Source organism: Nuphar pumila, chromosome 6 (genome assembly GCF_984573655.1).
Source record: "Nuphar pumila chromosome 6, dmNupPumi1.hap1.1, whole genome shotgun sequence".
NCBI classification, from domain to species: Eukaryota; Viridiplantae; Streptophyta; class Magnoliopsida; order Nymphaeales; family Nymphaeaceae; genus Nuphar; species Nuphar pumila.
In genome coordinates, this window is record NC_143254.1 from 7461071 (window position 1) to 7474694 (window position 13624).

Here is a 13624-nt window from a genome sequence, read left to right on the forward strand (position 1 = left end):
ATTTTTGTTAATGATGAAAAGAGTCAAAATTGTTATACTACATGATACTACTGTATGATTTAAGATTTACTAATTAAATTTATTTACAAAAAACCTCAAGTATGTGTTAATATGATACTTTTTTATGTTGAGGAGAATGTTGTCTGTATCGGTATCAGCCCTGAACCGTTTGGCCAACGATTCAGGTGAATGGGCAAATACGGATTCTCAAGTGAATCTTTCTGAATCGGCTAAAAAATAATTAAAAAGTAGTGTCAATCAGAATGTGACACATATTGAAACTATTAAAATAATTTTAAAAATTATTTTTAAGCATTTTTTTATATTTAGTAAAAATAACCGATTCACGTTAGCATCGTATAGTATTTAAGTATCAGCCGATACTGACAACATTGGGAAAAACCACTGATTTTTTAGGGTACTATTTACTATATGATTGTAAAATTACTTATTGTACGTATAAAAAATAAAAACAAAATCTGACTTAAAGATATCCTAAAAAAACTATTATTTTTTTAGTATAATAACCAGTTGTGAGAGGCGTACGCCTAGCTTCGCCTCATCGCATTTACAACCTTGCTTGAGAGTCTCACGTTGTGAGAGGCGTACGCCTCAGAGGCGAAGCTCAGGCTCAACGCCTCACTTCGCCTCATCGCATTTAACAACCTTGATAATAACAAGGGGTAACTAAAATATGTTTACTAGTATGGACCAAGATTTTTATAGGTTTTTTTTACTTTTTTTCAAAAATTTCATGGCACTGATGTGAGCTAGACACTTGGCTTTATAGAAATAGACTTTTGGATCATCCAATTAGTAGAAGAATGATCTTTTAAGGGTTAAAAATCAATGGCTTAGAATTTTTATAAATATGCAAGCATAAAAAATTATATTTTTTATCATATCACAATGATCCAACAGTCTATTCCTAGCAAATGGACCACGCCTAATGCATCTGCAGTATTAAATATATATAAAAAAACATATGAAAATCTTGATTCATAGCAGCAAACATATTTGGTTGGTAAACATATTTCAGTTCCCTGATAACTAGTAAGCAGTAGATCGTCATACACTTATAAATTATAAGTAGCGGAGTACTTAGTAGCCTACATGATAAAAAGCAAAAAAAGTTTTGGCCGACACGTCCTTTGACTTATTTAGTTAAACAGAAAAAGTAAAAGAGTGTGTATCAGGTCAGAGTGGTCCTGGACAGATTACCCTACGCGCTCACTTTGATGCATGTGATGAACGGCATCCAGAGTGCAGTGGATGAACCTATGTTTTCAGCCCTTCATTTTGCACACTCTAGATGTCATTCATCTAAGGCATCAACTCTGAAAAAAAAATGTGGGACCCATCTAAAGAGATACAGAGTCCATCCATGGCATTTTGGATCACAGTCAGACCCACTCTGACCTGATAGACACAATTTAAAAATAACTCTGAATTTAATGTAAATGTAAATTTTTTGCATTTTAAAAGAAATATAAAAGTGCATTGCCAATTAAGATTTATTCTTTAATCTAAGTCTCTGTTTGGGAACCGATTGTCGGAGGTCACCAGCTGGGCAGACTTTCATTATGAACAAGCGACAACTTGATATAACAGTAAAACTTAAACTAGAGATTTTGAATTTCGTTCCACTTTGGATTCGGCTTCTTGATTTGTCTATGGAATTGTTGTTCATGTATGAATTAGTTGTTTTAATCTATTATATTATAGTGAAAATTTAATTCTGAGGCCAAAAATATGATGTCTTTGGAAGCATGCATTACATGGTAAGAGAATTGAGTGAAAGCCATTAGCTTCCAACTTTTATAATCCGCTTTCTAGAGAGTGAATTTCTCGAGTTACGTTAAAACTTCCAATGACCATGGTTTATCCAATGTGCTTAGGTGCTTGATAGGGATGCAAACTGGTCGGGTTTCGGATCCCAAAATACACTGGGGAGTCAGGTCTGCTCAGATTCAAGACAACCAAATTTTCCTCTTCCTGGATCCAACTAAGGATGTCAACGGGTCAGGCTTGGTTCGGACCCAGGTGGTACGAGACTTGGACCCAGTTTTTGGGTATAGTATTGGGCCTGAACACAGGTCTAATCAGGTCCACTATAAGTAAAACCATACCCGGACCCGATAAAAACTACATGAACCAGACCCGTTAAACCCATATTTTTTATCATTTTTACATTGAAAATTTGCGGGTCTTAATCAAAACTCGGGTCAGGTCCGAGTCTGGTATAAAATTTCACAAACTATACCTGGGTCCTTGTATTAATCGGACCTTCAGGTCCAGACCCAGGTCTTAATTGGCTCTTATTATTTATCACCATACCCGGACCCTATAAGGTTTGGTTTGGGCTGGGTCCAGGTAAACCCGGCCCGTTGTCATCCCTAGATCCGACCCTACTGCTGGAACTGGAGCTTGTAGGCCCAAAATTAGAGGTTTCTGTCTAATTCTTGGGCAAGAAGCAAAAGCAGCTCATCTGATATGTGGATTTACAGAATTTTAGAACTAACCAAGTAGGATTAAGCCATTTGATCCGTGAATACGATAAGAGAATTGACATGACTTTCAGTTCATCCCTCAAGCAGCAACTTAGCATAAGAACCAATGTTGCCAGAAAGGGAAACGGAAACGTCTTGGGAAACAGAACCAGGAAACGAGGCTTTTGAAGTGCATGTGAAACGAGAAACAATTTGGGAAATGACTGGGAAACGCATCGGAAACGTTTAAGAAAAAGTAATATAATAAATCAATAAAACAAAAAACAAAAAGTATGTATCCCACAAAAGGGAAACGGTTTCCCATGAATTTTCCGATGCTTCCCAAACGTTTCGAAAATGCAGTGTTCCCATTTCCAAAACGGTTCCCACTCTCTTATAGCATTTCCAGTAGCCCTGATAAGGACTCAAGCTAAGAATAAAAGGCACTCGTCTAGGCAGCTTGGCAAAGCTCGGGGACCACCCAACTAGGGATATAAATGAATCGGATTTGCCCGGACCTTAAATCCAAGCCCAACATGTTTTTTTTTAATATGGATTTCAAGAACAAATATAAACGTTTTTTCAATCAGAATGATCAAACTCTTTTCAAATTCTGAAAGACTCTAATCGGATCAACAATGTTTTGTTCCATCAATATTATGATTCAAATCGAATCTGATCTGTTTGTGGTTTATAAGTGTAGAGAATGTATTAAACTCTTCTTTTACTGAAATCCAGCATTGCCATATAAAATTTGGATGTGGATTCAATTCTACATGTATAATCTTGTTCAATTTCAGACTCAGTTTCATAAGCAGCTTGACAAACTAGCCATTGATATGCGTATGTTTTAGATAGTCTTAAGTCACCACCTAACCACTACTCATCTTTGACAAAATCTGGCTACCAGACACCTAGCTGTCAAATACATAATTTTTTTTTCCAGAATGAAAAAAGATCAATGTCACAAATTGTGTTCTCCAGACTTGTTGAAAAATCCTGCAATAGGTAAAGAAAAATAATATTCTATATCATTTGAATTAGGCGGGCAACCCGGATGGGCGCCTGAAGATCCCTTTCCATTTGAGTTGATATGGTCCACTGAACTGAAGTAGGACACTGGAAGGTCAAGCATCCAACTCGAGCCTGCCGCACTTGAATTGCTGGTCTCAGCATATTGCTCCTCAAATTCAGAACTACAGTTCTAGAAGTAAGATGGAGACAAAAGCTACATAACCTGCACTACACGTGAAAACAAGAAGCGAGGAAAAAACAGAATTTAAAGACTAAGAATCATCCAGATTGCTCATCAAATGCTCAGAACAGGAGAGGAGAATAAAAAGGTTCTAATTGAAAAAAAAATGCAAAAAAATATATATACATTGACAAAAATCTAAATTCATCAATGTTCCCAAACGATGAGTCACCTAGAGGAGGATGCTAAAAGCAGAATGAAAAAGAGATTTACAATTTCAATTAATCCTGGTTCACCAAGAATGGAATGTGTCGAATAATATACCATCGAATGTCTAAAATTTCTTATTTTAACATGTTACTCAGAGAAACCAAAACATTTTAGAAAAATTAGCCTTTCAGGCAATCTAATCATGTAACTTGAGCGCTTTGCAGCTTGATTCCTCTAGGGCTTCAACATAGGCATCCGGGTCACTTCTACAATCAGCAGAAAACCAGCAACGGGAGCTTGCAATAAATTCACAGAATATAGAAGCTGCAGTTTGATGCCCAAAAATGATTTAAAGAATATCTTAAAATATCCATTTAAATAGTTTCTGTATAATTAGAGAAAATTTCAAGCAAATTGCCCAGTGCCTCCGGAAAGAACTTTCTTGCAAATAAATAACATGGTCGCTTCACCCCATTCCATAAGCATGGCTTTTGAGTTTTTTCTTTCTGCAACAAGACAAAACACAATGTCAACACTACAAAACACGCACCCCCACATGTGTGCATGCACACACACACACACATGCACAAGCATGCATACAAACAAACACATTTCAAAACTTGCAGCAAGCCAAGCAAGCAACAAAACATATTTAAATAGATCATACGACATACAAGAAGCATGCAATGGGAATAATACAAGCAAATATATCAACAATTTTAACATGCCACCAACATATTCTCAAGACGTCCAAGTTATCATTTAAGATCTTTAAGTTTGCACAAACTATAAGCACTTAGTAGGAGCAAGAGCAAGAGCATGGAAGCATAAGGATAGAAAAGAGGATCACCTATTAAGCATCCATTCACCATACATATGTGTGTGTGTGCGAATGTGTCTATTAGAACCCCACACCTACATACATAGGCATCCATATCTATCGCTGAAACATCTAAAATTATTAGTTTCTACTACAAATATTGAAATCTATGTGCATTTTATAAGACATTCACTTCTCACTTGGATACATACAGGATGAAATTTTACACAGCTCTTGCTTCAGGAAAAAGCTGTGGTTCCATCTTTCGGGAGCAACCTCCCATTAGTTGAAAGTACATGAAAGCATGAAACTGTTAAATCATATGTATTAATGCATATATATATAACACTATAATACCTGATAGGGGTATTATAGTCTTTTTACAGTTGTTTTATTAAACAATTATTTTTTCTTTATTTTCTGTTTTTCTTTTTTGTTTTGTTTTATTTCACGCCAAATAGGGGCCCCACAATAGAGTCATTGGGGCCCCCAACGGTTACAAATGTGACCGTTGGGGGCTCCCAATGACTCTTTGGGAGCCCCCTTTTGGCCTCCTTTTTGAATCCTTTGTGAGTGTATAAATAGGGGTGAAACCCCTTGTATTTGATTAGTGAAGCTTTTGTGCCCTCTTTCAAGAAAAGAGATTTTATATTTTTAGTTTGTGATTCTCTTAAAGCTTGTGTATGTAATGTCCAATAGTGGACTTGGCTATTATTTCATCTGTGTATTTATCCATTGTTGGACATTGTGAATGCTTGTAGCATTCTTTATCTTTCTGCATACTTCATTACATGGTATCAGAGCCATTCGGTTCATAGAAGCAAATGCGTGATATTCATCTCTTTACTCATTGTCCTTTTTCTTCACACACTTTGGTGGCATCATGGAAGCCAAAATCGATCTATCCTTCAAGTTCAATGGAAAGAACTACACGATGTGGGCATCAGCAATGGAAAACAACCTCTAAGGTAAAAAACTTTGGAGTTATGTAATGGGTTCTATTCCGAAACCTCAATTAGTTCTCACCAAGATTGAAGGAGACCAAGAAAATGCTCTTTAGGAAGATGCTCGCCTCAAAGTCATTGAAGACCATCAAAAGAAAGTTGAAGATTGGGAAAGCAATCACGCTAAGATTCTTACTTGGTTCATGAACAATATTGAACTCAAGGTATGTGCAAATATAGCTAAATTCCACCGAGCCAATGAGGCTTAGTTCTTTATGAAGGGTATGTATACCCAAAAAGACCATGCAAGAGCATATCTTTTGCAAGAAAAAATTAGAACCACCAAACAAGGTGATTCGAGTATACAAGATTACTATAGTGCATTAAATCCACTATGGGATGAGTTGGCTCTTTTAGAGCCAAAATGGGTTGCTATGGAGGATGTTGAACTAAGACAAAAACAAATGAACAAGATCGATTATTTCAATTTTTGTTTGGGCTACGCCCCGAATTTAAGCAAGTGAGGTTATCACTTCTCCGTAGGTTTATTTTTCCTCCAATAGAAGATGTCATAGCCGAAATTACACAAGAGAAAACTAGGCTTGGCATGAGTAAGAATATTGATAAGTGCTTGCCATATCCAAACCCGGCAACAATGTCAAAACCTATAAACCACCTCACTTTGGAAAACAAGGAAACTATAGTGGAGGAAGAAAGATTATTATATGTCATCATTGTTATGAGACGGGTGACATTAAACCCGCTTGCCCAAAGCTAAATGAAATATTCAAGCCTAAGGTGGCCTCCCTTAAAGAATCCACCACCAAAGAAGATGAAGGCAAGAGCGGCGACCTCAAAGAAACTCTTGGTCAAATCTCTATGACTCTACAACAAATTCTCAAAGCCACTTCCTCCATATCGGGTGCGGCCATTGCATCTACTTCGTCTTCCGGTACGTATTCTTGAATCTTAGACTCTGGAGCATCTTTTCATATGACCCCACGTGAGAATGCATTAACCGATGCATGCACCAATTCAAAAAGTTCATGTGTTTTCACGACCGATGAAACCTTTTTAAAAATTACAAGTATTAGAACACTTAATTCTAAAAATTCTCAAAAATTTTTTGTTCCAAAATTTAGAGTTGTTCCAAAACTAAACTTAAATCTTTTTTCCATTTCCCAAATCGCCGACCATGGATGTAAAATATCTTTCTCATCTAATGAATGCTTTGTGCAGAATCTTCAGTCCGGGAAGCGGATTGGGCAAGACCATAGGAAGGGGGACTTCTACTATATGTATCATCTAAACCTTCCTACAAAATCTTTTTGTACTTATATCCAAGATAAAAGCATTGAAACTTGGCATAAAAGACTTAGACATCCAAGTTATTCAAAAATGTATCTTTTTCTATTTGGAAACAAATTTTGTAAGAAAAAAGATATTAATTGCAAAGATTGCATTTTTTAGAAAATAAAGTCTATTCCATTTCCAACTAGAACTTTTCTTTCTACAAGAGCTTTTGAATTGGTGCACTCGGATGTTTGGAGTCCATCTCCGGTCATATCTAAAGGTGGTTACTCTTACTATGTCATTTTCATAGATGACTTCACTAGATATGTTTGAATTTATTTTCTTAGTCATAAATCGAAAGTATTTTCCTTTTTTAAAGAATTTCATATGAAAATTCAAAATCAATTTCAAAGCAATATATCCATTCCTATATCCGATTTCGGTGGAGAATATCTATCTACCGAATTTCAAAATTATTTAAAACTAAATAAAATTTGTCATAAAAAATCGTGCCCTAGAACTCCACAACAAAATGGACTAGCGGAAAGAAAACATAGGGTCTAGAACTCAGCCTGCACCTATCCAACTGTCAGTTGGCTAGGGGTTTCTCCCCTTTTTTTTATTCCTTTGACGTTTTCATGGCTGATATATCTATCAAAAAAACTAAGATTGACCAGTCTAATTGATTGGATTTTACTGCTGCAACAATGCTCTTTCCTGCTAAACTTGTAATTAATCAAACTCTCCTGGGAGAAAATTATACATTGGCCAGTCAATTGAGCTATGGTTACTCCTGTCATACTTAAATAACAGAGGTATCCTCATAATTAGGACTTCTACTGTTGTCATCTCAAGTTATTATGAACCAGCTAATTAAGGGTGATGGTCTCAGAGGAGGCAACTTATTTTATGTTAAAGGGTAAATTGTGACATCTCGCAGGGCTTAGGGGATTTTCATCTTAACCAACAAGAGTTATTTATTCTTAAAAATATGATATCTTCATCCTTCTTTAAAGAAATTGTCTGATAAACAGATAACTACTTGACCATGAAATTGCATACCATGATAAACTCGGCTACTGTTTAATATCTTTCTTTAGGGCATGTTGCAAAATTGTTGAATAATCTTTTCTGCATTTTCAAATTTCGTAGTGCATATACCAAAGTATTTTGCTACATGATTATCCCCCTGTTGAATTCAAAACAGCCAGTGGTTGTGTAGTAGTTATCAGTATATCTTTTCTGCTGCCATTTGGCTGGGGTTTCTCCCCTTTTTTTTTTTGATCTGCTATACATTGCTGCCCAGCCGAGCACCACTCGATTGAACTCAAAGATTCAGCCAGGCCTGGCAGACCAGGCTGGGCGAGACTGAGTCACGCTGGGGGAGGTCCGACCAGCTTGGCCAGGCCTCGCAGGTCCCCACCTAACACAAAAAAAATATATACTATCTTTTTTTTTCTTTATAGAACGTGACCTAGCCGACCCAGTCGGCTGAGTCTGACATGCAGCCAAACAACCCAGCCGACCCAGTCAACTGGGTCAAACACCTAGCCCAGCCGACTGGGTCGGCTGGGGCTGACAGCCCAAATGCATCAGCCGACCATGGGTTGACTGGAGCACAACAGTATTTGAAACACAACCCCTTATTATTATTTTTTTTTTTTATGATCCACGTGCATGAACCTGCCACATCTAAAACCATGAGAAAGATGCATGCACAGATTTCCCAGCAATACATACTTATGTGCACTTATGCATACGTATGAACACCAAACTTCCAACACCCATAATATGCATATTAACCCAACAAAACAAAACAGAAAATCGTGAGCCATAATCAAACATATGTTTTTTTTAAAGGATGAAAGAACATCCGAAAATCAGCCATGGAGGAAGATCTTCCTCCATGCGTTTTGAGGAAACAACCATAAAAACACTTTTCCCATGGATTTCATCCAAGAGATTACATGAAATCGAACCGGCATTCGATTTCTCACTTAGTTTCAAAAGAAAAGACTTGTACCTTGTGCGAAAAACAAAGAAAACAACGGTGGAAGGAGTGGATGGACTGGAGAAGAAGGCTTCTTCTTCTTCTTCTTCCCTTTCTCTTTTCTTTCTTACCTCTCTTTCTTCTTTTCTTTCTTTCTTCTCTTTCTTCTCTTTTTTTTTCTTTTATAAAGTGAGGGAGAGGGGGTGACGTTCCCCCTTCTCCAACCCTCTCTAAGAGAGTTCCCAAAAAGGGAACCCTCTTCCCTATTGCTATTTTCCAACATTTTTTTTAACTCTTTCTTTTGTTGACTTTTCTTTTCTTAAAACTTTCAACCCTTCTAAAACTCCCTCTTAACCTCTCTTAGGTAAGAATAGGGACTCTTTTAGAGAGTCCCACTCAGCCCAAAAATAAAAAAATCAGAATTGATATTATTTAATTAATTAAAATTATCTAAAAACTTTAAAAAATAACCAAATTAACCCAAAAGGCTTCTTAACTTTATTAAACCCCAAATTAAGGCTTTATATTGAATTTAAAGCTGAAAATGTTGAACTTGGATTTGGGTCTGGATCCAGATCCAAACTCATACCCAAACCGAAAATGGATCAAGACCTGGATCAAATCTAGATTTAAGTAGGACCTAAATAGAACCCAAATCCATAAAAATTTGGATCCTAGGCCTTGGAACCAATCGATCAAACTCTGGACCCATTTCGACAAACAGCTCAATTTTCAGAAAAACACGATTTTCGGGCAAACCGGAACTCGAATTTAGAAAAGTAAAATATTGTTGAGCTCAGAATTCAGAGACACATCCAACGATATATTACACAAATACCAAATTCCGAATTTCGACTGAAAATAACCCGAATTTCGCTCGAATTTTGCTTGAATTTAAAGGTCGAAATTAAAACTCTTTACCATGTTTCGATTGGCTCGCCTCGACCTTGTCGATGAGACCTGGGTCAAGCCAAGACTCAAAGACATCAGTCTAAAAATCGAGCCTCAAACAATTTTTCTCCCAGACTTAGCCAAATTTTCGACAAAAATCAAATTTAACTAGGTATGAAAATACGCGATGTTACACCACCTTTTTAAGCTTAGGACAATTGAGTCTAAGATGTCCCGATTCATTATAATGGTGACAATCAATTTTGCTTCCACCACTATTATAGTTATTTTTTTAAAAATGGGGAGGTTTATCTGTTCTCATATTGTTGTCCTGTTTAGATACCACATGCACTTCATCAATATCCTTTTTTAGAGCTAAGCAAGTTTCTTCTTGGCATAGATCGGCAAGAATTTACTAAGAGGAGTTGAAGCCCTATGAAGTAGGATCCTCTTAGTTTATCAAATTCAGGCCTAAGCCCATGGACGAATTAAAAAATCTCTCTTCATTTGCTCCTGCCTCGTGGAAATATCAGTTTTTTCCTATTGAGATTCAAAGAGAGAAAGTTCATCCCATAGATGAGATAAAGTACAATAGTAATCTCTAATACGCATATCTCCTTGCTTGGTTGCTCTCACTTTTTTCTTCAAAAAGAAATGCCTAGCAAGGTCTCTTTGAGTATACATACCTTTGATGAAGAACCATGTTTCATTTGCCTTCTTAAATTTGGCTAGATTAACACAAATGTTGAGCTCCACATTATTCATGAACTATGCCAATATTTTGGCAAACTCACTTTCCAAATCTTCAACTTTGGATTGATATGCTTCAATGGCTTTAGCTTTTTCTTCATCATTCAAAGCTTTTTTACTTTATTTTCTTCCTTCTTGGTGAGCTTTGATTGTGGTTCCGGAATGGTGCCACATACATATCTCCAAAGTTTCTTGCCTTTGAAGTTGTTTTCATAGCGGCCGCCCACATTCTATAGTTAGTTATATTCAATTTGATTAAAAGGTCAATCTTTGCATCTTTGTCAGCCAAAAGAGTTGAAGAAGAACAAGAGTATAAACTTAAACACACTCAAATATCTAGGGTCTCTGATACCATGTAATGAAGTATAAGTGTGAAGAATAATGTCACAAAGTGACTACAAGAAGGTACAATCACATAAGCAAAATGTCTCTAATGGACAAGATACAATATGCCACAAAGGGCAACCACGAAACACACACAATGTGTAATATCGTGTGTTTTTATACTATGTTAAATTCTAAGATTTTAGAAAAATTAGCTAAGCGTTGTAGTAAAATCGATAAATCCTCGATTTCAAGTGGCGTCAATTGAGTTTGGGTTTGGCTCATGTCTCATTGACAAGACCTAAACAAGCCAACTAAGATGTGGTAAAACTTTTTACTTATGACCTTTAAAATCAAGCGAAATTCGGGTTAAAATCAAGCAAAATTCAGAGACAAAATTCAGATCATATATCATTAGATGCGCCTCAAAATTCTGAAAACAACGATATTTTATTTTTATAAATTCGGGCTATGGTTGGCCCAAAAATCGCATTTTTTTAAAAAAGGCCCGCTTCGATGTGGCCGGTTCTGGATTAGATCGGATTGAATCAGATTCGATCAATATGATCCAAGTTAATATGGATCTGGACCCATTTTTCAAGACCCATATTAATTAGGATCTGATCTAGACTAAGATCCATATGGCTATTGGATGTGGATTTGGATCTTTGATCTAGATCCAGATCCAAAATTCAATTCCAACCAATTTAATGTTTTAAATTTAACATAAAGGTTAAATTGAATGAAATTCAAAGTTAAAAAGACTCTCAGAGGAGTGAAATACCCTCTAGAACTTTTTGAAAAATTATTATTTAATAAATAAGTAAATAAATAATTAATTATTAAATATTAATTTATTCTAAAAATTCTTTTAGATAGGGCAGCTACCTCTTATGTAGGGATTCTAGAAGAGCCCAAATGAGATTAAAGTAAAATAGTAAAACAAAATAAAATACCAAATGCATAAAAGTAGTTAAAAAGGAAAGAAGAGGTTAGAGATAGAGTTCTACACCGGTAGAACTCTATCTCCAAGCCAAATGGGTGAGAAACTCAAGAAGGATGTCACCCTCTCTCTAGAAGACCAAAAAAAATAAAAAATTATAAAAATTAAAAAATAAACTATAAAAGGGTCTAACTCGCCCCTCTCTCGAAATTTCGTTTTCTAGAGAGAGGGAGAGAGAGAGAGAAGGAAGAAGGGAAAGAAGAAAAAGAGGAAGAAGGAGAGGATCTCCTTCCATTTCGATCGTCCGGCGTATTTCGGGTCTTTTTTCGTGTTCAAAGGAAGGTACAGGTCCCTCTCTCGATTTGAACGGGGAGAAATAGTTTAAGTTAAGTTTATGTAATGTTTTTGGTGGAAAAGAAAATGAAGGAAAGGGAAAAAATCTGATTTAGAATATAAGAATATATATATATATATATACATATATATGAGATGATTTTCTTTCTTTTTCAGTCTCTCTCTCTCTCTCTCTCTCTCTATATATATATATATATATATATATATATGTGTGTGTGTGTGTGTGTGTGTGATCCATATATTTTAACAGACTGCTGTCATATGAACGGAAGTGGGAGGATGCTGAAATTGACTTGAACTATGAAGTACATGTGCTATATCCGGCCTAATGATGGATAAGTATATAAGAGACTCGGATCCTCTAATGGAATACTATCATTGGCGCATAACTTGGCATTGATCACCTCTAGAGTATCTACCTTCTTTTAGTCACTTAGACCAGATCTACTAATAATATCCGTTGCAAGTTTCATATGAGATAACACATATCCCATAGGAGAGTAAGCAACTTCAATACCTAAAAAATACCTCAGATACCCATGGTCAGACATATCAAATTTTTTTTTAAGAATATTCTTAATTTCTTCGATGCCCTTTTTTTTATTTTCAATGATGATCATATCATCATCATATAATAACAAAAGGTTATACTAATCATTGCATTTTTAATAAAGAGAGTAGTGTTAGTATAACAAGAGATAAAACCACTATCAATAATAACATTGTTAAATCGATCTTATTAGGCCTTCGAGGCCCTTTTAAGACCATAAAGAGCTTTTCTTAAGTTTAAGAATTCGGTCATTTTCAATATTATTCCTGGGTGGAGGATCCATAAAAAAAATTTCACAAAGGTCACCATTAAGAAAAAAAGTTTTCACATATAACTGATAAATAGGTCATTGTTTGATGAATGTTAAGACAATTAATGTCCCAGCACTAGTCATCCTTGCAACAGGGGCAAAAGTCTCATCATAGTCAATACCATATTCTTATAGATAATCTTTAGCCACAATTCTAGTTTTATACCTTTCTAAGGACCCATTACTTTTGGTTTTGTCTTTAAAAACTCATCTACACCCTTTTCCTATAGGTAAATTAACAACTTCCCATGTTTTGGCTTTATGAAGAGCTTCTATCTAATTGGAATGTTGTTCAGCGTTATTGAAATTAGAGGGTTCATGGTAGGCATGAATAGTCATCAAGCAAACCCTATATTTTAGGTAAAAGGATTCGTAAGACACAAACTTACTTGGAGGCCTAGAAGTTCTTTAAGACTTTCTAGACAAAGATTCTCCTAATGGTTGACCTCGTAAATAATTTTCACCCTCACATCGAGTATAAACCCGTAACTCATTAGAAGAATTCTCACTAAGAGAGTTGATCATGCATAATTTCTATATTTTAGGTACATGTTTTTTTGC

The 13624-nt window shown here is 35.8% G+C and overlaps 1 protein-coding gene across 3 annotated transcripts in view; it reads right to left on the minus strand.

Annotated features, from left to right (window-relative positions):
• Nucleotides 1-3821: 3821 nt before the first annotated feature.
• Nucleotides 3822-13624, minus strand: part of LOC149833806 (glycosyltransferase BC10-like) — a 30994-nt gene continuing 21191 nt past the window's right edge. The window contains exon 12 of one of the 3 annotated variants that reach the window (XM_090009862.1): nt 3822-4400. In XM_090009862.1, the coding sequence (XP_089865988.1) occupies nt 4269-4400 (132 nt within the window). In that variant the 3' untranslated portion in view covers nt 3822-4268. The remainder of the gene's footprint in view (nt 4401-13624) is intronic. The other 2 variants (XM_090009864.1, XM_090009863.1) reach the window with 2 other exon arrangements.